Source organism: Cygnus olor, chromosome 11, assembly GCF_009769625.2.
Source record: "Cygnus olor isolate bCygOlo1 chromosome 11, bCygOlo1.pri.v2, whole genome shotgun sequence".
In the NCBI taxonomy this organism is placed as follows: domain Eukaryota; kingdom Metazoa; phylum Chordata; class Aves; order Anseriformes; family Anatidae; genus Cygnus; species Cygnus olor.
Window position 1 is genome coordinate 21,644,796 of NC_049179.1, and position 27,164 is coordinate 21,671,959.

General features: G+C 58.0%; 2 protein-coding genes across 9 annotated transcripts in view; both read right to left on the reverse strand.

Moving 5' to 3' along the window:
* Positions 1 to 243: 243 nt before the first annotated feature.
* CTSH (cathepsin H) lies at positions 244 to 7,542 on the reverse strand. 3 transcript variants are annotated; one of them, XM_040570092.1, is made up of 12 exons: positions 7,364 to 7,539; positions 7,119 to 7,150; positions 6,838 to 6,943; positions 6,675 to 6,745; positions 6,447 to 6,551; positions 6,120 to 6,206; positions 5,406 to 5,461; positions 4,190 to 4,271; positions 4,039 to 4,107; positions 3,241 to 3,347; positions 1,696 to 1,821; positions 244 to 1,052 (listed from the first exon to the last, which is right to left on the reverse strand). In XM_040570092.1, the coding sequence occupies exons 1-12, from the start codon at positions 7,434 to 7,436 to the stop codon at positions 977 to 979; spliced, it is 990 nt and encodes a 329-aa protein (XP_040426026.1). In that variant the 5' UTR covers positions 7,437 to 7,539; the 3' UTR covers positions 244 to 976. The 3 variants fall into 3 exon arrangements, with proteins under 3 accessions (XP_040426026.1, XP_040426024.1, XP_040426025.1); XM_040570090.1 differs by having other exon boundaries at positions 6,120 to 6,551; positions 7,364 to 7,542; XM_040570091.1 differs by having other exon boundaries at positions 6,447 to 6,745; positions 7,364 to 7,541.
* Positions 7,543 to 7,666: 124 nt separating this feature from the next.
* Positions 7,667 to 27,164, reverse strand: part of RASGRF1 (Ras protein specific guanine nucleotide releasing factor 1) — a 38,887-nt gene continuing 19,389 nt past the window's right edge. For 5 of the 6 annotated variants that reach the window (XM_040570160.1, XM_040570158.1, XM_040570161.1 and 2 more), the window contains exons 4-27: positions 26,095 to 26,187; positions 24,922 to 25,175; positions 24,029 to 24,108; positions 23,361 to 23,554; positions 22,779 to 22,888; positions 22,085 to 22,203; positions 21,474 to 21,634; positions 20,669 to 20,732; positions 19,869 to 20,005; positions 18,954 to 19,036; positions 18,251 to 18,499; positions 17,514 to 17,884; positions 17,103 to 17,228; positions 16,356 to 16,526; positions 15,935 to 16,041; positions 15,021 to 15,133; positions 14,598 to 14,658; positions 13,006 to 13,109; positions 12,744 to 12,828; positions 12,253 to 12,450; positions 11,551 to 11,630; positions 10,998 to 11,115; positions 10,722 to 10,790; positions 7,667 to 8,728 (exon numbers count right to left, since the gene is read on the reverse strand). In XM_040570160.1, the coding sequence (XP_040426094.1) occupies positions 8,636 to 8,728; positions 10,722 to 10,790; positions 10,998 to 11,115; positions 11,551 to 11,630; positions 12,253 to 12,450; positions 12,744 to 12,828; positions 13,006 to 13,109; positions 14,598 to 14,658; positions 15,021 to 15,133; positions 15,935 to 16,041; positions 16,356 to 16,526; positions 17,103 to 17,228; positions 17,514 to 17,884; positions 18,251 to 18,499; positions 18,954 to 19,036; positions 19,869 to 20,005; positions 20,669 to 20,732; positions 21,474 to 21,634; positions 22,085 to 22,203; positions 22,779 to 22,888; positions 23,361 to 23,554; positions 24,029 to 24,108; positions 24,922 to 25,175; positions 26,095 to 26,187 (3,240 nt within the window). In that variant the 3' untranslated portion in view covers positions 7,667 to 8,635. The remainder of the gene's footprint in view (positions 8,729 to 10,721; positions 10,791 to 10,997; positions 11,116 to 11,550; positions 11,631 to 12,252; positions 12,451 to 12,743; positions 12,829 to 13,005; positions 13,110 to 14,597; positions 14,659 to 15,020; positions 15,134 to 15,934; positions 16,042 to 16,355; positions 16,527 to 17,102; positions 17,229 to 17,513; positions 17,885 to 18,250; positions 18,500 to 18,953; positions 19,037 to 19,868; positions 20,006 to 20,668; positions 20,733 to 21,473; positions 21,635 to 22,084; positions 22,204 to 22,778; positions 22,889 to 23,360; positions 23,555 to 24,028; positions 24,109 to 24,921; positions 25,176 to 26,094; positions 26,188 to 27,164) is intronic. The other variant, XM_040570159.1, reaches the window with a different exon arrangement.

The following is a 27,164-nucleotide window of genomic DNA, read 5'->3' on the forward strand; positions in this document are numbered from 1 at the left end:
CGCCCCGCCCCCCGCCCGCCTCCCCCACAAAATGGCGGCGCGGGGCCGGGGGCCGCGGCCCCCGGGGTTTTGGTAGCCCCCGCGCGGAGCCCGTCGGAGTGACGGGGCCCTTTGTTTTTCGTTTGTTTTTCAACCACGTTCAATCCACGTTCATGATCAGAAAGCAACGCTTCCAATGTTAGCGCAGCGTCTCCCACACGTGACCGTGCGGCTAATTACTTAACACATCTGTTAACTAGGGGGAAACGTGGAGGTCGTTTTTATTCGTTTAATTAACAGGCAGGAGCGGGGGCAGCGGCAGGCCAGCACGAAATAACACACAAGCGCCCTCTACTGGCAAAAGGGCTTCTCACAGTCCTGCTTTCAAACAGCAATAAACTTTTTGCTTCTTCATTGATTCATAAAATCATCCATTCCTTCAGTGCTCTCCTTAAAATAGCCTCAATTTTTTCATCTTTTACAACAATATTAAAAACATTAAATGAGCACAGATAAAACTTACAAAATCACAGCACTCATCTTTCTCTAGAGAAAGGAAAAATTGCCTTCAGAGAAAAAAAAGAATCCCTAGACGTTGCATCTGCTGATTGAGAAACAACTGACACAAGGAAGGGGTGAGGTTGTGGTATGGCATCCTAACGTTGTGTGACCGCATGGCATTTTCACCTTGTGTGCTCCTGGATCTCCTCCGCCCCTTGTCCTCACTCTCAGCGCAGGGGAGCCCGGCACACACCACCGCCTGCAGCCAGGGGTTCTGGCTGTCGGTGCAGGAGCACGCTTGGTTTTGGGTAGGGAGAGCAGGCACAGATCCGCCTACCACAAGAAGCTTTGTGCAAGCCCAGGAATCCACCTGCACATAACAAATATCAGCAGACTTCTTTCTTCTTCGTGCTTTCTTGATTTTAGCATTTAGAAATTCACACATGATCAATTATTCCTTTTTCTGTATCCGCTTTCCCCAGCCTGTGCTCTCCTCTTACACCTGGGGAATAGGGTAAGATGCACAAGCAGCAAGACCACACATATTCTTGCCGCGTTCAATTAGGAAATACCTGGAAAAAGAAACAAACAGGTGTGAGCGAGTATTCCCTGCTCCTCCAGCAGTCAGCATGCCTGACACAGACATACGGTGACTGCTGTCATGTGTGAGTTCCTTTCTCACACCAATGCAAAGAGCAGATACATGTCACAGAGCTGTTATCTTCAGCAGGTCACCAGGAGATGCCATTCCCTGTCCCCCCGTATTGCAAGCTAGCACCCAACTATAAAGTTTCACTTGCAGCTGGAAATGCACAAGATATTCTGGAGCTGGAGTGAACTTGCAGCACAACCTGTTCTTCTTTGGCTGTGTGAGCACAGAAGAGGCACTGCACCACCACACAGCTCCCGCAGCAGCCAGGTGCATCAACTGCACGGGTGGCCTGGTCGCTGGTGACCTCCCAGAAGCTGATCTGAGGGCCTGGCCTAACCAGTCACCCCAGATCAGTTTTCAGAACCAGCTCTCCTTCTTCACTCCCAAGGCTCAGATGATTTACCTGCCTTTTCACGGATTATGAAACAGTGGTGAAATTTCAGCCTGAGAGCATCGGGGTGACCTGGCAGCTCACGTGGGCAGGTGGAATCCCATGCATGTGACATTCTTTTACCAGATACTGGGAGATCGTGATGTGTTTAGCAAAGCTGGGACCTCCTTACCCATCCATGCCCCACAGAGGGCCCCAAGAGTTCTTAACGATCCAGTAAGGAGTCCCATTTTCTTCTCCATACCCAACAGCTAGGACAGCATGGTTCACCTTGTCGGGAGTGTGCTCACATCGTGGGCTGCAAAAGAAAAATAATGCAGATTTTTTACATAAAACAATAGCCTGTAGTTAATCATGGATTAGCCAGCATTTTTGACTGCACTCCAACTACAAAAAGAACTAATGGATACTCTGAACTTCCAGTTGTGGCGAGTAGGGAGGAATGACAAGAAAAGGAGATACAGCTCTGTTTTCTCACTCAGGAATTATTACCGGCTGTATGAGGGGTCAGGGTGTTAGGCTATATGGACCTTTGATCCTAGCACCTGGTCTAGCCTTTTGTTCGGAATTAACATCAACATTGTCACACAAGAACAACCTACAACACACACACACACAAAAAAAAGCAAAGGAATTTTTCCAATGAAAAACAAAGTTCTTAGTGCATTTCACATGCTGCACAAGCAACAGTGAGCTCCTCAATCTTACTACACATTTTCTTGTATTTCCTTTGCATTTCCAGTTTTTAAATTGCACTCAATGAAAGTTGCTGCCTTGCAATCAAGACAACACAAGGTACAAGCTCCCATCTACACAAATACTGTTTTGTCACAATTTCAAATTGCAGATCACTAAAAGATCAATAACCACCACTAAAGATTTACTCTTTTTGAATCTGCTAATAGTTGGTCTGTGGAGCACAGGCTGAAACCCCTGGGACACCAATTGTTCTATACACTTTGACTTTAAATCTACCCTAGACGTGGTAACTTTACTTGAGGTGTTCCTTAAATTAGAGTCCTATTACAAAGTATCTTGACTGTCTCCCTGCTTTCACACCCTACATCTGCCTGTTGCTGGCAGTCAACTTTTTTAAGTAAACACTTACTGCGTTTATTGCAACAGCAAAGCCACTTGAATTCACGACACTGCCTGCTCGTTCCCTTGCAGCTCCCTGGGGCAGATCACTCATGCTTAGACTCTTCGTTTAATTTTCCCTGCAGTTCTACGTGACTGGGGATTCATTACCCTAAAGCGTTTTTCTAGTTCTCTCCAAACATGCACTTTTCCCGTTTCTTGCCTAATAGAAATCTACCCTGTCACCATTAGCTTCCACAGTCTTTCTAAGGTATACTAATCTACCCTGTCACCATTAGCTTCCACAGTCTTTCTAAGGTATACTAATCAGCCCTTTAAGTAGCTTTTTGCCTTTACTATAGACCTGTGTTTCAAACACAGCCTGGCCTTGAGGTCGGACTGGCTCCCAGCAGTAAACTGTCTGCAAGCACGCTGTTCCCTCTTCCTCATGCTGCCCTCTTACCCCCTGGGAAATCAGCATTTCAAGGCTCAATTTGCTTATATTTTCAATTTTCTGTTTAAAAGGAAATGCAAGAATACAGTCCAGCCCCTGTGTCCAGTGCCACAAAGAAGGAGAAATGGAGATGTGAGTGATTCAAGCCCCTCCTCCCTCTCACCCTCCAGGCTCAGAAATACTCACTTTGAATAGACTCCTTTTCTGTAGTGCATGAAGTTACTCGTCACCTCGAATGCAAAGCTCACCGGGTTGTACTTCCCCACAGCTTCCACCATGCCAGCCTCATCGTACTGCAAGAAGAGGATCCCAGGGTCATTTATCTCCTGGTTACACTGGGACCAGTCACGATGTCCCGGACCAGCAGTCAGAGCACAGTGGCCAATCCTGGCTTTCTGCTCACAGACAGAAGTGTGCCTCTCCTGGGCACTGAAATACAAGAACCAATAATTTCTTATTTTCTGGTGGTGCACCCACTGTGGAAAGGAGGCAAAGACCCTAGTGCCTGTACATGACTGCAGCACTCCACTGGTGCCACCTTCAGAAAAGGGAGCAGCAGGACTTTTAGGGGAATGTTAGTAGCCCCCACAGGCGCACTCAGGATGCAAAGTGTTCCTGCCAAGCAACATAAGTCGGTGGAGAGCAGCTTTCAGAGGCAGCCATCACTGCCACGCTGCCCAGCCCTGTTCGGACGCCTCCCTGCAGGCGCTGGAGCTGGTTGCACGCTTTATGGGTGCCAGAGCTCACTGCAGCCTGGCGGGTGCACGCCCTGCTGCGGGAAGGGGGGCGCAGACACCCCGCGAGCTGGGGACGAGGTCAGCCGGGCCCGTACGAGATCAGCCGGGCCCCGTACGCCTGCGGTGCACAGCAGGGAGGAGGAGCAGGCCGCAGGGAGCAGCACGCAGCCGAATGCTTTCCAGGTCAGGCCTGGCACAGCGTGAACGAACGCCCTGAAGTTTGGAAATGTCACCCTCAGGGACTTACCTGCGTGATGTTGATAACATCTTTGACGAACGCAATAGCCTTGTCTGGCTGGAACTTGCACGTGCCGTTCTGCGCAGACAGAAAGGAGTCAGTGCCAGAGCCTGCTCTGCACCCCCCGATGCAGAAACACGCCCGAGCTGCCCGGCAGTACCTCAGCCCGGTATGGGTAGGCGTCCTCCCCCATCAACCCTTTGTTATACATTATGTATTCGAAAGCTTGGCTTGGCAGGCCCCTGCAAAACAACACAGCCAGCATGCAGATTAATTAGGACAGCAACGCGGCAGCTTCCGCAGAGCACACCATAAACCTTCCTCCACCACCCTATGGGCACGGAGAGGGAGCGAGGGGGAGGGCAGCGTGCATCCTGCACCCTCTGAGGCACAAATTCTGGCCTGTTCCCACAGCATCTCCTCGCCTGGGAACCCCGGCCCAGTCCATCACATTGCTGGGCACGGTCCTACACGTGGTCCTGCACAGGCACCCAACACCTCCTTCTCAAGGCTCCCTGGGGACAACGCCAATACAGGAGCCCGAAGGCATGAGGCCACTGGGCCACGGCCACACCGCTAACCCCGCCAACCGAGCTCCACCGCCGGGGGGACTTTGGCCTCTCCTCCTGTGAGGAGGTTTTCCATGCCCTGTGCCCAGCCTGCAGCTGGGACGCAACACCCAGGGCCCCACAAAGCAGCCTGGGGTGGACGGGAGCCCCCTGACCCCCCGGGGGTGCACGTGGGGAGGGAAGGAAAGGGGAACGTGACCAGGGCGTGATCACAACGAGAGGGCTAACGACGAGTCACATAAAAGAGAAAATGCACCAAAGTGGTTTTGCTCAGCTCTCTGAGCATTCCTCAGGGACCACTTATCTTACAGAAAAAAGATTTCAGAAAACCCTGTTTTCTGCTTCTTTTAGCAGTGCCAACAGGAATTTACCAAAGGGGAAGCAGAGGTTTCTGTGGGTTCCTTAGAGTACCATGAGATATGTGTGACCCATGAGCAATGCAGTAGATAAAACTTCCCTTGCTTTCCCTAAGCATGTTAGAGCCTAGCTACACAGCACTTGTGACTGGTATCTGTTAAAAAAAACAAGTATCAGAACAAAAACTAATAAACAACAGAAGTTAGGAAGTGTTGGAGACTTTGTGAAACATTCTAACCTTCAGAGAGGGTGAAATTAAAACAAAAAAAAATGAAACAAGAAACCCCAAACCGTCTTCCCTGATAGGTCTCAGCCCAGGGGAAACAACATTTCAAAGACTCAAAGGAACAAAAATTCCAAGGTCTGAAAGGATCCTAACGCCTGAAGAAGGCTGTCAAGCATGGACCACAAGATGCTAATGTTTATTCTCCACTACTTCATCTTACTTACCCACTGCAGCCATGGTTGTTAAAAGCCTGAGCGCAATCAACTAACTGCTGCTCCGCCTGCAGGCAAGGTTTTTGAGTCAGAGTACGTACAAACAACTGCATTCAGAGCAAGGGAGACAGCACACACCACACACAACAGGTAACATCTGAGCGCTGTTCCTATCGGTGCAGCCCCGTGCGATCTAGAGTCACCCCTCTGGACAGAGCTGGTGCTGCCTGAGGCGGCAGGAGGAGGAAGAGGAGGGGGCAGGCGGCTCCAGGGGAAGGTGCCTTCCTTCTCTGGCCTGCTGACACCGCCTGGCCCGCAGGCACTGGCTGAGATCTCTTTCAAAGGTCAAGTTTGTTTTTAACACTTATACCCAGCCCTCGGGTATTCGGGTAAGTCACTTAAGCGGCTGCTGCCTTTCCAGCCCTTCCAGGACGGAGAGGTTCCGGGAGCTCAGGATCATCCCCCCACGCTGCTCCCGGAGCTCTCGCAGCAGGGAGCTGCCACAGGCCGGCTCCAGCCCCCAGCACCCGTTCCCAGGGACCCGTCAGCCCTCAACGCTCAGCCCTCGCGGCCCCATCCTGCTCCGAGAAAGGCTCTGCCTGGGGCTGGGAGCAACAAGGCACTCAGACCACAAGCAGGGACAGCAACGGGCACATCCCCAGGGACACAGAGCTCCCGGCTTCATGCAGCCGCAGGGGCTCTGCCCGCCGCAGGGACCTCTCTTACCAGGGAGAGCAGCTTTCCCGTCGCAATCGCGATCGCCGACTCCAGGCACCCCGTGGTAGAAAAGGTCCAGCAGCTCCCGCAGGGGCCCTGCGTTGGGAGCCAGAGAGGAGCTGGTCGGTAACGCACGGCGGGGTCACCAGCCAGGGCAGGAGGCACGGCAGGGGCACGGCGCTCCCTGCAGCCTCCACCCGGGCTCAGCCTCTGCCTGGGAGGCTGCAGCCTCCTCCTGCCCCAGCACCGAGGGGCTCCCTGAGGAAAAAGACCCGCAGCGGTGGTCCCCCCTGCGGGCCCGCTCCTGCCGCGCTGCCCATCGCTCCCGCTCCCCACCTGGTTTTTCACAGGCGTCACGTAATTCCCTTTCTTCCTCCAGTCGACAGAGTCAGGATACGGCCCCGAGCTGCGCAGGAAGTTCCCCTTCGTGGCCGAGCAGTTCTGCGAGCGAGGCGGGAGGGCTGCGGGCTCGGGCCACGCAGCCGCCGGGTGGTGGCCCTTGGGTGGGCGCAGAGCCCCCCACGGCACGGAGCCCCCCGCGGCACGGGCTCCCGATTGACTTACCTGGGGCTCTCTCCACAGGTACATCTTTTTGAACTCCGTGAAGGTCAGATCAGAGAACTGGTTGAGGCCCACTTAACAAAAAAAAAAAGGAGGAAGGAGGAGTGCTGTATTCGCCGAAGAACGGCGCTGGGGGGACGAGGCCGGGGGCAGAGGCAGCTCCTACTTTCGAAGCTGTGGTTGCCGGCGTTGTGCTCGTCGATGCGCCGCTTGTTGCCCACGAAGACCCGCAGCCGGTGCCCGTACTCGGCCGGCCCGTAGCGCCTCCCGTTCTGCCACGAGGCGCACGAGTGGCAGCGCCCCGCGACGGAGCCGCCCCCGGGCGCCCCCCGAGCCGCCCCCGGCCCGCACGGAGCCGCCTCCGGCCCCGCGCCCCCGGGGAGCCGCTCCCGGCCCGGCCCGGCCCGGCCCGGCTCGGCTCGGCCCCCGGCGGCAGCGGAGCTTTACCTGCAGCATCCAGGCCTTGAAGAGCTGCTCCTCTGCGGGAGAGAGGAGAGCGGCGTGTCGGCGGCTCGCCCGGCTCGGCTCGCCCCAGCCCGGCTCGCCCCGGCTCGCCCCACCCCAGCCGAGCAGCTCGGGCAGGGCCGCGGCCCGGCAAGCACCCGGAGCGGCGCAGCGAGCCGTGCCGACCCGAGCCGTGCCATGCCGTGCCGTGCCGTGCCAAGCCGTGCCACCCCGTCCCCTCCCGGTACCTTGAGCCGTGATCGCCGAGGCGGCGGCGGGCGCCAGGAGCGCGGCCAAAGCTAGCAGCACGGGGCAGCCCATCGCCGAGCCGTGCCGTGCCGTGCCGAGCCGAGCCGAGCCGTGCCGTGCCGTGCCGAGCCGTGCCGAGCCTCCGCGGGGCGGAGCGGGGCACCCGGTCCCTCCCCGGGGCGGGCCGGACCCGCCGCCGCCGCCGGGCCCCCCCCTCCGGGCACGGCTCCCCCCCGGCCCCCCCCCGAGCCGTGCGGGGCAGGCGTTTGGCCCCGGCTGATAAAAACGTCACCAGTCCGCGTTCACCCTGAGATAGAATAGATTTATTAGCAAGAGGTAATCAGGAAACATATATTTTTACAAAAATGGAAATATTTTTCCAAACAAGCTGTAAGTTGAAATATTTTAGGGCTTGAAATAGAATTCTCATACCACGAGGTATTGCTTACAGCAAAAGTTTTCTGTCTGTTATAGTGGAGCATGCCTGCCACTTTAAAGTTAAACTGTGTTTATATACTGTACAATGTAAAAAATACATGGTAATATTCACAGAATAAGCACTACATTACTATATTCCTGCTAGAAGGTGGTTAGACAGGATTACAGTATATGTAATAAAAACACTCGGTCATTTTGTCTAATTCTACATCATGTTACTCAGTTGTCACAAGGAATACGGAGCTGTAGCATATCAACAGGAGCTTGCAGGAGCAGAATGCAGCTAAGGGCACGAGGTCCGTTTCCTCTCCCCGCTCGCAGCGGGAGGTCCGCGCAGGAGCCCCCTGGCAGGGGGTGGTGGCACACAAAGAGAGGGCAGCTTCGTACGGTGGGATAACTTTAATTGATGCTGTTCCACTGCCTTACAGAGACAGGGCCGCAGACAGCGCCCGCGGGCGCCAGCCGCGTCCCCCTGCCCTGCAGCCCGGCGCCACGCAGCCGCTCCCCGTGCCAGGCTGGGCGAGGGAGGCGAGTGCCCGCACGGCTCGTGTACGTCCCGCCGCCCCGCTGCCCCCAACCCCCTCGAGAAGAACAAATGACAAAAATAACATCATCGAAAAGAAACCGGGACTCCAGCAAAGTGTCAACGCGTGAAACCTCAAACAACGCGGGAAATCCTACGCGAGGGCTACTGTGGCCTAATACCGAGGGGCTGGGTTTGCTCGGAGAAGCACATACGTGGGAGTCACTCCAGGGCGTCCGACATAAACAAAGAGCTATGTACAGTATGGTATAGCGTGTGTACACGAGCAGCCGCCGGCCGCTCTCGGGCTTCAGGAAGGCAGTTTGGGCTCTATTCGCAGAGACGCTTCGTAAAGGGTTTCCTCATCCATCACGAACGACTGGTCCAGCAAGTACTGCGTCACCTGGGGACGGAGTCAGACCGTCAGCAGCTGCACTCACCTCTGCCTCGCGCTGCGGCCAGTGATAAACGCTGAAGTGAGGAATGGAGAAAGGCCGAGAAGGGCCTGCCAACGGACACAGGCATTGCACGTGCTTATCCCACCCCAGGATTGCAAAGTCATCCAGTCCTCAGTTGCTCTTCTGCTTTTCTTGCCTAGCTGTCCTCTCCCATGCTGTTTTATCAGCCACACAGCTCTCTTCAGTTGAGAACACAAAATCCTGATAATTAAGGCCCTCTAACCTTAGCACAGGGAACGCAGGCTCTTGCTGCAGGAATGCTGCTGACAGGGCAGGACATTTGCTCTGGCGTTAGCAGAAAACCTGCTAGCAGTTCTGGGAGAGTTTTTCCTCAGTGCCATTTTGGCCTCTCTGGCAGCACCGCAGCACAGCTGGTGCTGGCTGGGGGGGGTCATGGTCAGCTGGCAGCAAAGCACCAGCAGGAGTTGCACTCGGGGTGGGCAGTTTTCAGTGGATTTCTCAGGCCTGGGGAGCTTTCACAGACACGTCTCTTTTCCCCAAGCACTGGCAGCCAGGAAGAGGCAGGGATTTATCTGGTGCGTCCCGGTGAGACCCGGCTGCAGCATCAGCCTGGCCCCTCGCGGGTACCAGGCTGTGGGTACCCAGCGCTGCAGAAGTGAAAAATCAGAGCCTGCATCCCGCAGCCTGCACGGCCCAGCTGGGGGTCATGGTCTGGAGGAACGCGGGCAGCTCCCGCCACCACCCCAGGAGCCCCCAGCACTGGGGGGGTTTAGTGCTGCGGCCAGGGCATGGCACAGGCTCAGCGGACGGCTGCAGTGCAGAGGCACCACTCCAGGATGGGCCCTGCTGCTTCTGGAGAGCAACAGCCCTGCAGGCAGCGGAAACCCCGCACCAAGACGATGCTTCCTGGGTGGTTCCCCTGTGCAGCAGCAGAGGAAGCACGAGGGTGGCCACAACCTGCCATCTCCTCACGCATGTGGGGGACACCGCATGGCAGAAGCCACCAGTGCCAGGCTGCATGGGTGGGACGGTCTGTGCTGGCAGCCTGCAGCCCTTGGCACGGCAACTCCTCCTCACCTCTAGCCTGGGCTGGGACAGCCCAGCTGCAACTTTCGGGGGACCGGGGAGGACACAGAGTGGCTCTGCTCTGTGCAAAGCTGCTGCAGGGAAGTGGCAGCACCAAGGGAGAGCACAGCTGCTGTGGTGCATCCCACTGTGGTCCCTGTAAGCAAGCAGTGCGCGCACTTTATAATCGCTCCAAGCAGCCCCAGGAGCACCCCAGGGTGCTGGCTGCTAACCGCCGCGCTGCCCGTCCCGCACACAGCTGGCCAAGGCAGCCCTTGGTGCATGCATCGCAGATCCCGCGCTGTTAGCCACGCACCACGGGTGCATGGGGTGCTGAGCGAGCACAGCCTGGACACGACCCCAGCTCTGCCGAATGTCCACAACGGCAGGAACCACATCGGGAGAAAGGTCAATGCTCAGCTGGTGCTGAGCCTGTTGCACCCAGGCATGGTGGCTGTCTGAAGCAATGCCTCCCCTGCAGCACCCAGGGGAGCTGCTGCAGCTGCCCTCCGTCCCTGCAGCCCTGCTGGCCGCCTGCAGCACAGCACCAGCACCAGCACCACTCCCAGCGGGGAGGCACCAGCCACGCTTCTGCTGCAGCAGCAAACACCAAGGGAGCACCAAACGCGGTCCCACTGCCACTTGTTACGCATTCCTCCTTTCAGCCCCAGGTAAAACACGAGCTCTGGCCGAGTGCCTGCCCAGGAGCAGCTCTCCCGCATAGGGGAACCCACCCACCAGGAAACCCACCCAACCCCTTTCTGTGCATGGCTCTGACACTCCCTGGCCACTCCAAGCACGGGGAGCACAGAAGTCCCACATCTTCCCCAAAGGAGCTGCCAAAGATCCAAGGCTCGGGCACTGCAGTTCAGGTGGGGCACGAGGAGAGGAGGGAGCGTGCGGCCCTCGTACCTTAGGCTGGTGCTCGATCTTGTAGGAGGTTTGCTGGAACTGGCGGATCTCTCTTATGATGTGGGAAATCTGTCCAGGGAGAGGAAAAAGCTGATGTTTACGGTTCAGCCATCACCACTGCCACCACATCCCGGCACTAGCGGGGCAGCGAGCCACCGCCCTGCCCGCATCCTTCCACCCCAGCACAGGAGCGGAGCCGCCTGGTCCCCTTCGCACCCGTCTGGTGCCCAGACCCACCGGTCTCACAGCCTGGCGCAGCAGGGCCACAGCACTCACCATCCTCATTTTGGAGAAGTTCACCAGCCCGTCCTCGGTGTAATTCGGGGTCCCCTCCTCTATGAAGGCCAGGTCGGTCAGGTACATCCCCAGGTAGGGGACACAAGGAGGGTCACAGCTTCAGAAGCGAATCGGAAACAAACGAGAGAGAAAACTTCCTTACTCGGGGCTTGTCTGGGCTCTGGAGGGGAGGGAGAAGGGCCGGGCCCTGCAGAGGTCAGGGTTTGAAGGGTTCTCTAACGCACAGGGACTCCAGAGCTCACCCCTACTGCCTCCCTGCAGGCTGAGACAATTAACGAAAATCGCCCGGGAGGCCCTTTTGCTCACATCTTCCCGCACCGCTGCTCAAAGGAGCAGCGCATTATTTGGGATTGCTCTGCAAGCTGCTGCCCCGTGCCTGCTGGACGAGACTTCCCACCAGCACGGGCTCTGAAACGAGCTCGTGAGCGAGGTCCCAGCCCATGGTGCCTGCGCAACGTGGGAGCCTCCCGGACGGTGTGCACCGCTCAGCCGGGGCCTGGGCCAGCCACGGGGCACCGCCACCTCCACTTACTTCTTCAGCGCCTCCCTCAGGTTCTTGAACCTGCCCTCCGACGACACCAGCTTTTGCAGCTTGTCGATCAGAGCCTTCGTCTGCAAGAGACCCAAGGGTTTGGGGCAGTGTGGGAAGGGACCCCGTTCCCGGGGCCACCCCATGCTGCGCACCCCGCTGCAGCCCCTGCCCGGCCATGGGACACCCGCAGCCGCTGCCCTGGGTGCTGCACACAGCTCCTGGAGACCTCCAGAGGAGCTGAGCGAGCACTGGAAAGCAAAACTCCTCCAGCATGTAACAAGGATAGGCTATGCACAGTTCCCCTCCCCTACCTCCCACCTGCTCCTTCTCCAGTGCCTGTCTAAATTTACAGGTTTGGCTTTTTGCAGGAAAAAAAAGACAACACAAGATGTTTCAGACTCAGAGAGGAGCCCACACAGCGGCTCTGGCTCTGGCAGCCCCTGGGCTCAGTCAGACTCGATACAAGCTATTTCTGTACCAAGTAAACCAACACGTGAATTAATTTTGCTCATCCATAATTGGTATGAGGAGCCCCGAAAAAAAAAAAAAACAGTTTAAAGAAGCACACGTGTGTGCACTGCAACTATCACGCTTTAGAAAAGGCTCCTTTAGCTGCAGGCACATCCAGCCCACCGGACGAACAGACCCGGTGGCCAGGCAGGGGGTGGGCTGCTCGGGGGACGGCTCAGCCCCACACCGTACCTGCTTGGAAACCTTGAGCCAGGTTTTCTTCAGGCGGAAGATGGCACTGCGGTTGAGGGAGGAGGTGATCTCCAGCACGGCGTTGTAGTTGTGCAGGCACCGGCAGATGTCCGCCACGGCCACCCACTTCTCGATGGAGCTCACTCGCGCGTTGATCTCCTCGTTGCGCAGGATCTCAGACGCTATCAAGTTACTGACCTTCAGGAAGACGACAGCCCCAGCCCGGTGTCACAAGTGCTTCGGGCAGCAGCCTCCCCCCTCAGCTACAAGCTTTTTTACAGGATTTCCCTTCTCTGCAGTAGCAATAGCTGCAGAGGGAGCCAGCATGCCTGCACCGGGAGGTGCCCCACCTGCAGTGGTCCCCCAGAGCCCTGAGCATCCATCGAGCACAGATGGAAGCAGATAAAACTCGTGAATCCCAGCCAACACTGGGGCAGGTGTGGCTGTGCTGCTGCTCCTGCACCCTCTCCCTGCCCCATGGCCGCACTTACGTCGTTAAAGTGTTTTGTGTTTTTCATGATGTAAGGAGTCCTTTCGTTCTTCTCAAGCTTCATCCAGCCTTGCCCAAAGAACTCCCTGTGAAGGACAACGTGCATAGCAAGGCCCGTTCCCCATCGTCCCGCAGCACCCAAGCCCTACCAGCCCTATGGGTGGCCGGGACCCCGCGTCTGGGCTCCAGGTGGACCCTGCGGGTGGGTGGGCACTGGCCAGGGGACGGGAGGAGACCCCCCCCAGCCACCCCGGGACACTTACTCGTACGGGATCTTCTTGAAGACGAGGTGATCGAGCAGCGTCAGCTGCTCTGCTATTTCCAGAGCCGAGTGATTTTCAAAAGGCTCTGCTTTGACTCCCTCAGCCTAAACAGCAAAGGTGACAATTAGGGCTAATTCATTAAGACTTCTCACAACTCATAGACATAAAATAAGGCCAAAGGCACCTCCAGTACCAAGAAATCCACCAAGCAGCCAGGAGGGAGCTCACGGGGCAGGGTCCCCACGTCCCACATCCCACCAGCACTGGGATCTGCTGGCTTTGTGCAGCCTGGGGAGCTTTAATCACGTTACCACCCGTGCACATGTACGAACACAAAATTAACTAATCTTCTCGACTGCAGTAATTAGGCGTCAGCTCCAGAACAGGCCCCGGCACGCTGATTTCTGTAACCACTGCCTTTCTGGTCTACATCTGTTTAATTAACAAAGCACCAGGGATTCCCAGCTGGAGCAGCGCCGCTCCACAAGCATCCGTGTGGTCAGCAGAGCGAGGACCCGGAGCTGCTCGGGATGGCTTTTCCAGGGGACGTCCATAAAAGCAGCACGAACAGGGATGTCCTGGTCCTCAGGCTGCAGCTGCCCAGGTGCCTGCAGCCACCACCCAAGCTGGGGGGGCTGGGGCCCAGCCACAACTTCTGCCCCCAGACCCTGCACAGGGACCTCGCGCAGGGACTTGGCTGTGCTTTGGCACTAACACGTGCACCTCAAAACCCTGCACTGCCTGCAGGTCGCTGCCTTTCCTGGGTGTTTTCCTTACAGTTCGGCTCCTCAGGAGGAGGGGCAGACTGAAAACCTGGGTTTGTTTGTGTTCTCCTCTTCAAAGGCAGTTTGCAGCACCAGTGACTGCAGACAAAAGCCTAAAAAACCCTGAAGGGACTCAAAAACTCCAGAAACCAGGAGGCAGATCCAAAGGCCGGAGGCACTGTTATTTCAGGTGCATCAGGCCAATTTGAAGTGGCTCTTGTTTTTTGCCTGGGAACCGGCTTTGTTTTTGCTAAACACGCAGAAGTGGCACCCGTGCTGCAGCCACCCTGACGTGTGTAAGTTCATTGCACGCTCCCTGGGCTCTGCTTGCGGGAGCAGCTCTGTGCTGAAGCCAGCTGTGCTAACACTCGTTGCTTTGAGCCCGTGGGCAGCAGCGCTGGCACAGGACGAGGACACGGGGGACACCAGGAGCCACAGAGTTCTCCTGCGCCCCTCGGGCGGACGTGTCCACGTGCCTACTGCATCGGCACTGCTGGGGGTGCAGACGGACAGACGTGGCTGGGGCAGGACCAGAGCTGCCGGCAGCAGCAGCAGACCCAGCTGTGCTCACTGCTGGCCCCGTCCTCCTGAAACCTGTCCCTGCGCTGTAACGCCCTGACAGCAGCCCTGGAGAGCTGCTCCCTGCCAGGCTGGGTGTGCGCAGGTCCCGGGGGGCAGGAGGAGCCCTGCAGGGCCCCGTGCAGCCTCCGTCTGTCCATCTGTCTGTCCAGCTGCAGCAACAGGACCTCATCAGGGCTGCTGTGCCAACGCTGGCCTGGCACCATGTCAAGCAACCAGAGGGAGTGAGGGGAGGGGAGAAGTACTCACCATCTGCACCACCTCCTCCAGGGTTATCTGGTTGTCTCCGGGATCCTCCTGCGTCAGAGTCCTGCAGCACAAAAAGGCAGCGCTGCCTTAGCTGGGGAAGCGATGGGTCTGCATGCACCAGACGGGGCCATGGCGTGACTTCATGTTCATGGGTTTTTGCAGGTTAAGCACTCAGAGTTAAGCACCAGTGAGAGGCACAAGGGACGGAGGTGGCATGCCCCGCTTGTGGCCCCCGCGCTCCCATTGCTGCTCGGATGCGCTGGGATGCAGAGAGCTTTTCCTCTTTGCAGGCACCTCCTGAACCTGCTGCCAGACCCCGTGCTAGGGTTTCATGCCTGCTTTTATCCTGGGTGAGAGCTGAAAGCAGCCGCCGAGAGCCTGGCACAGCGTCCAGGAAAGCAAACGGCACCAAGATCCCTTTACCTTATAATATTGGCTGCCGCTTTCCTCTCCTGGGTCAGGAGCTCAGGATCGTGAATAACTTCCTCCAGAAAGCTAATCACTCTGAACTTCAGCTCCTCGTTGGTTTCAAAGTCCTGCCAAAATGGGCACAGTTACAATTTTAATCAATGTTACTCCCATTATAGCCCGTTCCAAGCAGCTCTCCTCGCTGCCTGCTTAAAGCCTCTCCGCGATTAATCACCCGCTCGCGCTACTCACGGAGCGGGCACAACGGGCCGGCTGCTCCCACCCTGGGGAAAACCAGCAAGAAATGCTCTGGGCTCATTTTGTCTTTCTGCATTGGCATCACCTGGACTGGGAGAAGCCTGTGGCCTTCCCAGTAACAACTGGGGGGTGCCTGCCCCCAGCACCAATCCCCAGCCGGCTGTGCCCCAGCCCGGAGAAACGGGCAGCAGAGGGGGACGAGGAACAGCAAGGGAAGCCCCGGGCTCTCTGACCCTGATCGCATCCTGCAGCCTCTGAGCAGGAATCAAACCCAGCCAACCCACTTCCAGCAGCCCCGTGCCGTGGTACCCAGCAGGAGGATACCAGCAGATCCCACCTCTCCTCACGTGCACACTGAATATGCAAACACTGCAATCAAATCGCCTCGTCCTCTGTGCCATGCACGAGGAGCTCCAGCTCCCCTGCTTGGCAGCTTTCATCTCCTCCCCATGTCCACTCATTTGCTTAATTAAAAAAAAAAAAAAAAAGGCAAATTGCCTTTCCAGCTGGAGCCTGGCTGAGCCCACAGGCATGCAGCCGAACCTGTGCCAGCGCTGAGCGACCCCAAAGAGCGCACCAAGGCCCCTGAGCTGCCCCAGCCCCTGCGCCACGTGGGAGCCCCCTGAGCCTGGGACCCCCCCAGTGCCCATCCCAGCCCCCCCGCACCACACCTGTGAGTGTTTGGAGACCCAGTGCCGCAGCACGTTGAGGACCCTGTTGGTGGCCGCTCTCCGGATCACAAACTCCTTGTCCCCGTTCCGCTGGTCGGTTGGGAAGCCTGAAAGGATGGCCCACCATTTAGCGCAGCCACAGCTCTGCCAGGGATTGCTTAGGGCTATTTTTAGGATTGCTAGAAGGCAAACCCCCAGCTCTCCGAGCACCGTGAAGATGCAGGAGCCAGCAAGGCTCTGTGCTGCAGGGCAGGGGGTGCCTGGGGCTGTGCACACAGCCAACTGTGGGTGCAAAAGGTCTGGCCGCTCGCAATGTGCTGACCCCAGAGCCAGAGTGCTCTTGGAGGAAAACGGCCAGACACGACAGAGATGGGTGCCCACAGAGCTTGTTCCCGCAGCGGTGCAGCCCGGGGCCGTGTACCTGCGCTGGCAAGGGACATCCTCCGGTACTTCTCCTTGGTGGGCGTCCCCTCGTTGGCGCCCGCCGTGGCTATGGCGAAGGCAGAGGCGGCAGACAGGGCGCTGCGGTTGCTGTCGAGCTCCCGACAGGACGTCATCACCACGCCGTTGTTGTAGGAAAACAAGGAGAAGTCTGGGGGGCACACAACAGCACTCAGCCACGGCAGCAGCCCCAGGCAGGTCCCCTCCCCGCAGCACCCCACCCCTGTCCCCGTCCCCATCCCATGCCGAGCCCCCCGCCCTCACCAGCCTGCATCTTGCCAAAGGAGGTGAGCGGCTCTGGGTTCTGCACTGCTGTGAGGTTTCATCCAGCACAGCTTTAACAGAGGTTAAGCCAGCAGAGTGCTGTAGGTAACATTCGGGTAGCTACAGGGGAGAACCTGTCAGATGAATCAATGCTTGGTGCCAGATCAGGCCCACGTTTTTGCAGTGTAACTCACTCCTAAAATGCCAGATCAGCACAGAGACGGGGGGAGAGGGAAGAGAAGACCCAGTAAGGAGTGCAGATGCAGGCCAGCTCTGCGATCTGGGCCGGGGACTTTGGCATTTCCCTGTTCCCTTGCAGCTAACTAAAGAGTGGAGCCCTGCTCCTTTCCACGTCTGCCTTAGGTTTACGCCTGCGTCTTTCAGCAGATCTGTACGGCAGGCTCGAGAGCAGAGGGCAGCTGCCAATGGCCCATGAGCAGGACACGCACAGCTCCCTCATTACCTGATGAGTTTTTGCACTTGATGGACTTGGGAGTAGTCGGAGACTTTGTTGGGGAAGTTTCAGTCTCCGCCTCGTCGCTCTGGTTGGGGTCAGTGTCAGACTCCTCCCTGACAGACACGTCTGAACCTGGGAGAAGCAAGGAGCACACACGATCACCGCTAGAAATGTGCATGGTGCAGCCCCATCTCAGCTCTTCCAGGTTTTCCCTGCAGACCCGGCTGCTCCTTCCAGCGAGACGTGGAAGGCGCTTGGCCGGCAGCCCAGGACAGGACAATTGAAGCACAGACGTTACAGCCGGGGGGGCTGCAGCCTTTTCCCGTTCTCGTTAAGGATGGGGAGCATCTCGTTAAGGATGGGGCCACTGCTCGCGGTGCCACAGCCATGCACCCCCACCAGCCCACAGGGACTCACTCTGCTTGCTCGGCAGCGATTCCTCTTGTTTTTCTGAGGCTGCTTCTCCTTCGTCAGGGATTTTGTTGGGATAGTTACTGGACACGTACAGTTTGTTTATATCCAGAGTGGTCTTGCTGAACGGAGCCATGGACGAGTACATGCTTGCATAGCCGTTGGAGGAGCAGCTGAGCGCAGCCAGGTCCAGCGCCTTCCCCCCCGTGATGATGGGGATGTTCAGGGAGAGCTTCCTGCGCCGGCTGGGGGACGAGGACTTGGTGATGGAGAGGGGGGGCGGCGAGGAGAACTTGCGGTTGGCCCTGGGGGACTTGGGGGGCTCGCCGTAGAGCAGCTTGTTGTTCTGGCTGTTGGCAAACAGGAGCTCCAGGGACCTGGGCAGAGAGAGGGGGAGAAGAGCGAGCTGGCACCCGCTCTGAGGTGTCGGTGGTGGCTCCAGGGCCCCTCAGCAATGCTGGCACTGGGGGGGCTCCATGCCACAGTGGGGGCAGCCCCAGGGCACGGCCCCTGCAGGGTGCGCCCCTGCTGTCCACTTCTGCTCCAAGGCAGGGCACGGGCAGGGTTTTCCAACAGGGTGGGATGAACACAGGGCAACCCCAGGGCCCAGAAAACCAGAGGATGGACTGGGGACCAACGAGGGCACCACGGGGGGTGCAGCCCCCCCGCACTGTGCGCCCTGCAGGCCCTTAAGGGGCAGAAATCGTCCCCACCACAGGCGGCGGAGCCGTGCGCAGCCTCACCGGGCAGGGATGGCGCTGATCGGCTTCTTGTAGATCGTGATGAGCTTGTCGAGGACGACCAGGGCGGTGGTGAAGACGCGGTACGAATGCAGGAATGTGTTCAGAAAGTCAATGCTCAGGAACCGCAGGTCCGTCAGCCTCTCCAGGAGCCGTTCCACGCTTGCATAGCGGATCTGGAGGACCTTGCAGGAATTCATCGTTTTACTGAACCTAATGTCAACATCATCACAATACAAGCTGGCATCAGACCTGCAGAGAAACAAGATATCTGTGGTTCCAGCCTGGAACGAAACCAAGGGCTGCTGAGCGTGAGCAGCTGCACCTGAGACGTGTGGGCCACAGGAAAGGTTTGGGGGCTCCTCGGTGGGAAGGAGCCTCGCTCACGTGGAGGTGCCATGGGAATGCTCCCAGGATAAAATAGGAACTCAGCACCCCAAAATGGGTGGAAACACTGCACAGTGCTCGGCGGGCAGATGGAAAGGGTCAATATTTGTCAGGCCGTAATGCCTTCTGAGCCTCGCCCAGCACCAGTCTGTACAGCATCACTGACTGGGGGCCGCAGGCAGGGCTGCACACCTCTCCCACCTGCCACACGGTGATTTCGGCAGGACTGGGACGTTCAGCTGTGGAGGGAGCTGTGCTGGAGCGGGGCAGGGCAGCGGCCCTGCAGCACCCAGCTGTGCCCGGCTCTGGCAGCACTCACTTGATCATCTGGGGAACGGTGACCTTGGAGTTCTCCTCGAAGGCGTTCATCATGAGGCCGTTGCAGCGGATGTTGTCCACGCACTGCAAGTGACACGGGTGGGACGTGGGAGAAGGCAGCCGCGGCGAGGACAGCCCTGCTTGACTTTCCCCAGAGCTCTGCGAGGCCCCGGCTGGCGCAGTGTGCTGCCAGGCACTGGGCACCGCAGGAGACCCCAGAAACCCGCGCTCACCCCTCACCACCCCAGCTGAGCTCCTCCGCGCCCACGCTGCTGCAGAGCGCTTGGCAGGGACCCGGGGAGCTGCGGCGCCGCACCGCTCCCTCCTGGCGCTGCTGGGGACCACGGTGTGGGCAGGACCAGGACTGAGCCATCGCATGGCATCAGGATTGTCCTGCCACGGGGCAAGGGACCGGGTGTTGTGGGGTGACAGCAGCCAGGAGCTGTCAGCTCCCTGCCGCGGGTGGGCACCAGCACCTGCCCACGGCGGGCCTCGGGCACTGCTGCTCTGCAAGGGGACGCAGGCAAGGACACAGTGGCTATGAGGAAACCCCTATTTGATAACTTTTCTTCTTCCTCCCACCTGGGAAAAAAATGTCTCTGAAGTCATTTGTCTAAAGGAAGCGCAGAGCAGGTGCAAAGTGTTACCACATGCGGGACTCAGAGCAGAAACCCACTGCAGAGCACAGAGCGGGGCAGAGCGCAGCCCCTGCCGACCTGCTGCAGCCCTTGGCACCCTCCTACTCCACCTCCTCCTTTCCAAGCTACCGGGCACCGAAGGCTCGGTGCCTCCCAGCACCGGCCACCCCTGCACAGAACTGCGCTCCTGGTGGCCTGCCCGCCTGCAGCCCCCGCGGGCGGCACCGCAGGGCCAGGGCTGCACCTCCTCCCTCGGGGCCTTGGCGGCTCGGTCCTACCTGGCTGATGTCACTGGTCCAGGCAGCCTTCTCCTGCCTGGACGATGCCACGAGGATGACTGTGAAAGATGAGGCATCTTTTGGCTCCACCACAATTTTGAAGTCGAGGTGGTCAATGTCTTGCCCCGACGCTTTCGCTTTGGAATAGAAAAAAACAAACAGTGATTTCGGAAAGATTTCTGCACCCCTTTCTCCCCCAGGATACGCTGTATTAAGGTTCTAAGGAGCTCGTTGCGTTTTGAGGGTTGTCTGGGGTGAGGACACGACAGGTTCCTGGGGAAAGGCTCTGTGTTTGCAGATCAAGTCTGCACGCCACCAGCGCAGCGTGGCCTCGTGTTTGGGCCCAGTGCTGTGTGCCAGGGGAGAGTCTGGCTCCCGGCTGAGGGTTAGGAAACTTGTAATGAGGACAGGAGAAAGGGACCTGTGCTCCTCCACAACTAATCTGTAATTAAGCAGGCATGGCCGAGGACATCCAGCATCTTTGCCTTTTTCGACTTGCTAGCACTGAGTTGTGCGATGCTCGCTGCCTGCCTGGGAAGGATTATATTTACATACAAGTGCATCTGTTTGGTACACAGTAAATAATTTACTTAATTACATTCAGCCAGTAGATTATGACTTCCTTGAGTCTATTCAGGACCTGAATTTCCTCCAGGAGCTCTGTGCAGTCAGTTTTACCCCGTACGGAGGGACTGTAGGAGTTTCCAGGGGGGAATTTCCACACCAGTTACAGAGGACACCAGCAGCACCGAGCACGCTGCGACTGCCCCCAGGGCCGCGGGGGCGCAGAGGGCACCTACCGTCCTCGTCGGTGCTCTCCTGCTCCTCTATCAGGGTGCAGTCAATGAGGGAGATGACGCCGTTCTGCAGAGCAGGGGTAGGAGGTCAGAGGTGGGACGGCAAACCCCAGCCCTCCCGGGGTGGGAGGGGGCCCTACCCCTGCCCCAGCTCCCCGCCCTGGACCCCTGCTCACAGCCCCCGCTCCCCAGCCTGGGGCCGGGAGGTGCCGCAGGGCTCCTGGTGCCGCTGCCAGCGCGGCGAGAGATTTGAGTGGAAAAAAGCAGTTTCTGACTGCTGGGGTGTCAGTTTTCCTTGTATAACCGATCAACTGTTTGTTTATAAATTATTTAATATGAGCTTTAAATTAAATTTCCCAAAAGTCTGTTGTTGTAATTATCAACTCTTCGCCACGGACTGTCATTTTTCAAACTGATAATTTAATGCCAGCAACGAGCAATTTCTCTACGATTCTTGCTCAATTAACTGCAAAACTTCCTCCAACAAAAGCCTGAGTCTTGGGAAGGGACCGGAGAAGACTGCGAGTGCTGCGTACAAACCTAGGCTGTAATTTAAGTTTCTCACTGAATAGATTGTCAGGGCTTCTGCTGCCAGGCAGCACACCTTCCTTTACCGAGAACTGGCAGTCTCTCGTCTTTGCACATGACTCAGAGCTCACACACCGCTGACGGACGCCCGGCCACGTGGAAGGAATGTGACCACCCTGTGCCCACAGGGGGCTGCGGCCACGCGAGGGTGTGCTGGCACCTGAGACCCCCCCGTGACTGCAGCGAGCACCGGCCTCTGCCGCCGGTGCCTCGCGCCCACCTTGGTGAGGTGCAGCTTTCCGCCCGAGCCCCGGGTGCAGATGATCAAGTGCTTGGAGAAGAGGAAGCACTGCCGCTCGCCCTCCTTCCTCAGCGAGAGGGACCCCAGGCGCCCCCGCGTGATCTTCCCCTTCTCCGACATCGGCACTTGGATGAGGGACCCTGCGAGAGAGAGGCGCCATCCCTGGCTCCGCCACCACCGGGCATCGGCGGGGATGGGGATGGGAATAGGGCACGGTCCTGGGGCAGGGCAGTGGCAAGTGTGACTGCAAGTACAGGGCTGGGACGGGACCAGCAAGCGGTTATTGAGGCCCCAGAGACCGAGAGGGCACCGGCTGCGGCACCCGGTCTCCCCCGTGCCCGCCACCTGTCTGGGGGTAGGAGACCAGTAACTGCAAAACGCACGCTCTGCCTCCGTGCTGCACTACACCGCGACGCTGAGCCTGCCTGAAAGTGAGGTGCTTTGGACCAGAGAAAAGTGGAAAAGGGGCAATATTTTTGAATTTCACAGCTCGCCAGACTGCGCCGCAGAGAGGTGCTGTGCCCAGGGGCGGGGGCCGGGGGGCGTTGCGTTAAGCGAGGAGGGGAGGAACGTCAGCACAAACACGGTACCTTGCCTGACAAAAGTCTGGCTGGTATCCAGCAGAATCTCACAGCCTTCAATAATCATCCTCTCTATCGCCAGATTTTTCCGAATATTTTCGGTCTCGCTCACTTCGTCGTGCATTATCCTGAAGGAGGGAGAAGAGAAATTTGGAGTTGGAGTGAAATGTGCCCGAGCTCTCCCAGTGGATCCCTTCTAACACTCTGGAGGGCTGCACAAGGTAGGATTACAAATGAAGGGATATCAAGAGAATTACAGCCTTCATCTGTATTTATACAGACAGGCTCTGGAGCTCAGGAGATAACCTACATATTGGTCCAGATTATACCTCTAGATTTCTAAAGATTGAAGTGCTTCTTGCACTCCCGTTCTTGCTGGGAAATCACAAAATTGTGGTTCAGGGCAGACAAATTCCCCCTCATCATGAAACCACCTCCAACGTCCCTGCTCCTTGAGGAGCAGAAAAGGGATGGAAACTCTTCACATGAGCAGGCTCAGGACTGAGGATCAGTGGGTTTGGCACAGGAAATACCTGCCAACGCTTCATTTCTCAGCCTGCTGAAAGCACCAGACACCGAGTCCCGGGTGCCTCCAGGACATGGAGCCCCTGCCCCATTGCCTCCCCCTGCCCAGCCCCAGAGCCCCTGGCCCAGGGCCCCCCAGCAGTGCAGGCTGACAGCAGCCGACCCCAGCAGCTCTGACCTGGACAGCTCTTCCAGCTTGGACTTGGCATAATCCAGGCTGTTCCTCTCCACGTGCTCGTGCGGGGTGTGAGCCAGCAGCTCGTGCAGCGTCAGGATGTACCGGGGGATCTGCAGCACAGCAAACCACAGCAGGGAATCAGCCGTGGCAGTGGGGGGATGCGGGTGGGCAGGGAGGGCACAGAGGGCTCTCCGTCCCCACCCGGTGCTGCCTCCAACCCCCTGATCTGGGAGGTTGTGAAAGCTCCCCAACTCCTTGTGCTAAAACTCAGTAACGGGAGGGAAGGCTCTGGGTCTGCCCAGGACCCTGCCGTGGCCCATCTCTGTCCTGGCAGCACGGGGTCACCCACACACCTCCAGCCCAGCTGTCCTGGGCAGCACCAGGGGCAGACGATGCTCCTGAAGCATCTCCGAGCAGCCCCATGGGTGCTGCACCAGCTCAGCGGTGCCCGAGCAGCTGAGGCTCCGCACGGGTTCCAGCCCCTGGTGATCCTTCCCCAGGCTTCACCTCCCCACCACCAGATGCCTCCCACGGGGCTCGGGCTTTGCACCACCACGTTGTGCCTCTGGAGCCCGCAGTCACCTGGAACATGGGGTAGGTCAGGAAGGTCTCCAGGGTCCTCTCCTCGCAGTCCGGCTTGGCCTCGTAGTGCTTCAGCAGCTTGTCGAAGTCGCGGTTCTGCTTGCAGTGCGCCAGGATCTGCAGGCTGTACTGGTGGTTCCTGACGAACTCCTGGTAGATGTTCAGCATGGGCAGCAGGATGTCGAAGAGGTCGGCTGCGAGCAGAGAGGCGCAGCAGGGAGGTGGGCGCGATGCTCCAGCCCCGCCTGGCCTGGGGTCTGCCCGCCGCTGCCCCCGGCTGAGCACGGGGCTGGGGCTGCAGGGGCCAGGACACCCGGGACATGGGGACGTGAGCATGCCTGGGATGAGTGCATGCACCCCATTAAGAGCCTCTGACAGCTGCTAGCTGGGGGATTGATCAGCGCGCTCGCATCGCAGCACTGGGATCACAGAAACCGGTTGTTTTTTTTTGTCTCTCTCTCTCCTTTTTTTTTTTTTTTTTTTTTTTGCTCAAGCCCTTGCCTACGTGCCCGGCATTACCAAGGCTCAGGGGCTAACAGCGATGTGCCATGCTGCACTGCACTGCTGCCACCAATTAGCAAAAAGTCTGCTAAATCTCTTTAGGATGAGCAGTGCAAACCAGAGAGTGGAGCACGACCCGCAGCAGGGGTGAGGTGAGGGGCACTCACCCAGCACAAGTGTTGGCCAGCTGGATATTCTTGCTTTCAGGCCTTGGTAAAAGATTTGGTGCAAAAACATGATCGTTTCGCTGGAAGATAAGCCCAGAGGTGAAAGGCAGATGAACGAGAAGCAGACAACGAATAATTAGACCAAACCACTAGCCCAGCTGGGGAACAGGGAAGCCCCCAGGTAGCCCAGGGACACGGCCCTACAAGGGAGGTCCCCTGGGGCACGCAGAGGGTGGTGGGCAAAGACACAGGAGCCGCCTGGAAGCTGCCCTCAGCCCCCCCCCCGTGTGGGGACGAGCCCCCCGCCCCTCCCAGCCCAGCTCCACGAACACCATCCGGTTCTCTGTGCACGGCCCCACGAACACCATCAGTTTCCCTGTGCACAGCACCACGCCTTGCTCTGCAAATCCCGGTCCCTCCGGCTCAGGCTGGGAGCTGATCAGGATTCCCTTTGCTCTCACTTCTGCTCCCGTTGGGAAATTGATGCCTTCTGCTGGTAACTCGCCTCTGTTTGCTGGATTTGTTTAATTTCCAGCGGCTGATGAATCACCTTGGTGCTCTCCCCGCCAGGCAGCCCTGCCTACATCCCTGCCCGATGCGCCTCGTCCCACAGCCCTGCCCGGTGGCTCCAGTTGCTGCACTGCACCGTGCCACCTCCCTGCCACATGCAGCTACGCTGCCTCCGTCCCCTGTGCCCTGCAGGACATTTTCACCCCCTCCCAGCGCTGTCACCGCAGACATCTCCCCAGCACACCTCCACCCAGGCCCTGCATCGCCCAAAGCCCTGCTGCGGGCTCCGGGGAGCACCCCGGCACCCGTCCCTGGGAGCCCCGAGCCTCCCCAAGTGCCCCCTGCCCCGTCCCCTCCCATGAAGCCCCCAGGCTGGCGCCCACCTGTTGAGGAAGATGCTGCTGACATCGTCGTGCGTGATGGGGGGCTTCTTGGAGCTGGCTGCCATCCGCAGGGGCCGGAGGAAGTTGTTGACGAGGATGTGCAGCTGCTGCACGTACTCGGCCTCGGCCTCCAGCATGCTGAACACCACCTGGTTCCTCTTGCGCATGCTGTCGGCGTGGGGGGACCTGATGTAGTCCTGGATGATGGTCTTCCACTTCCTGCGGCACAGCCAGCCCCGCAGGAAGCTCTGCACCTGCCAAGCGAGCGGAGGCTTCGTTAGGGCACGGGCTGACGACCCGAGCGACCGTGCTGCGCTCGGCATGGTCGTGCTAGGGGGGCTCCATCACACCGCCTTCGGGAGGCAGAGACACCTAGTGATGTTCCCCCTGCCTGGTGCACAATGTTATTTATACTTCTGTGACGTCTCCCGGCTGGGAAACAAACAGTAATTCATTTAAACGCACTTCCTTATTGCAGACAATGTCCTCTTTCCCCTTTTACAGAGGGGAATGTAAAACTCCTATGAAAAGAAAGGCTGTTGCATTAACTCCTGCCCCCCCGCTGCACAGAAACCGTGCCAGGCACCTTCCCGCAGCAGGACAACAGGCACCGAACCCAACCTAAATGCAGGTTTCACTGCCCGTGCCCCGCAGGTGCCCAGGGAGGCTCCTGGGCAGCACGCACGCCTCGATGCACTCGCCCCGTGCCGCCGACCACTGCGGGGTGCTGCAGGGTGCTGGAGCAGGGCGTGCAACGAGTGGTGCCTGCTGCGCAGCACGGCGTGCTCTCGCCAAGGGCAGCCGATTTGCAGCAGGTTTCGCTGCAGGGGCTATTGCTTCCTGCGGAGAACTCTGCTTGGGTGGTGGTTTTTCTGCTTAAAAATAAAAGGGTTAACCACAGCCCCTGGAGAAGTGACACGTAAGAAGGTGCGATTTGTGTGTGAGCTGGCCAAGACTGCTCGGTCACCAGGGGAGAGCAGAGAGCACCCAACAGACCAAACAGCCAGCAGGACGCCCAGATTTACAAGACACGTTCACCTCCTTACAGTCTCTATGAGCAGCAATGTTCCCTGGAATCTGCTCGAGCAGCTCCCCCACAAGCTGCTCCGAGAGCGCAAGGATCGCGCTTCCAGCCCTCAGCCTGTCCCCGCGGGTCCCCCAGCTGGGGCAAACCTTTTTGATTTTCTTGATGTCGCTGTCGTCGTCACTCGGGGCGCTGCTCTGCACGGACTGGATGCGCTCGTGGTCCTTGAGCAGGGAGGCGATCTGCGGACACAGGGACAGCGTGAGCGGGGCTCGCCGCGACCGCCCCCAGCGCCCCTGCGCCGTGCCACGAGCCGGCACGTGCTCGGGATGCCCTGCGGATGTGAGCATCGGGCTGATTCTGTCGTCAGTGGGACATCAGCAAAGAGCCAAAAGGAGACGTGTCCCACACCCATCAGGTGCTGGTGCCCTCCCTGCCTCACCGACCACACGGTAGGACTGGAGACCTCGCTGGGCGCCAAACGCCGGCTGCACCACTGGGAGCGCCTCCACGTGCCGTGCTTGAGAAGTGAGTCGGAGAGAAAGTGGCAGAAATATCTAAAGTCCCTGAAGCTTGCAGAGAGGGACAAACTTCATTTCAGTCACAGCTTTACAGCGCAAATTTGGTTGAATCTATTCTTAGCTTTACGCATTTGAATTTTTAGTTTCTTGCTGCCATACTCATCGCCCTATCCCCAGCGCTGCAACTATTCATAAAGCTACAGGGAAGGGTAAGAAAAAACAAAAAGTGCTATCCAGAAAATAAAAATCAGGAAAAAAGTGAAATTTGATTTTATAGAAAAATAACAACAAAAAGGAAACAATTTTCAAGAGAACTTCTGTGGAAAAAAAGTCCAATTTTGGCTAGAACGGACGAAAAAGGAATGTTTTGGTACAGTTTTCAGTCAGGGACCGCTTCCCAGTGAAGCAGGAATTGGGAGCAGCAGGAGGGGTCACACGTGCCAAGCGTGTGCTGGTCTTTGGGGAGCTGGGCTGGCAGGAAGGAAAGAAGGTCCGTGAGAGCACGGCTGCCCGGCGGGCGGGCAGAGGCAGAGCTGCTTCTGCCGCATGGTCGCAGCCCAGGAATAGGGAGTTATTTCTACAAATTCCTGAGCGTTTTAAATGAATTGCCTCTTCCAAACTTTAACAAAATACTACATTTTTCATGCGATCATTAGGTAGAAAACGCTTCGTGTCCCTCTGATCACTGCCTGTGAACG

Bases quoted from the DNA above. Each gene is read 5' to 3' on its own strand.
- CTSH (XM_040570090.1), bottom strand. From the start codon at position 7,436: ATGGGCTGCCCCGTGCTGCTAGCTTTGGCCGCGCTCCTGGCGCCCGCC. The intron at 5,462-6,119 runs GTAAGAGAGGTC...CCTTGCCTGCAG, and splicing joins CGGGAAAGCTGCTCTCCCTG to GCGGAGCAGCAGTTAGTTGA. The intron at 4,272-5,405 runs GTAAGTAAGATG...GTTGTTTTGCAG, and splicing joins AACAACCATGGCTGCAGTGG to GGGCCTGCCAAGCCAAGCTT.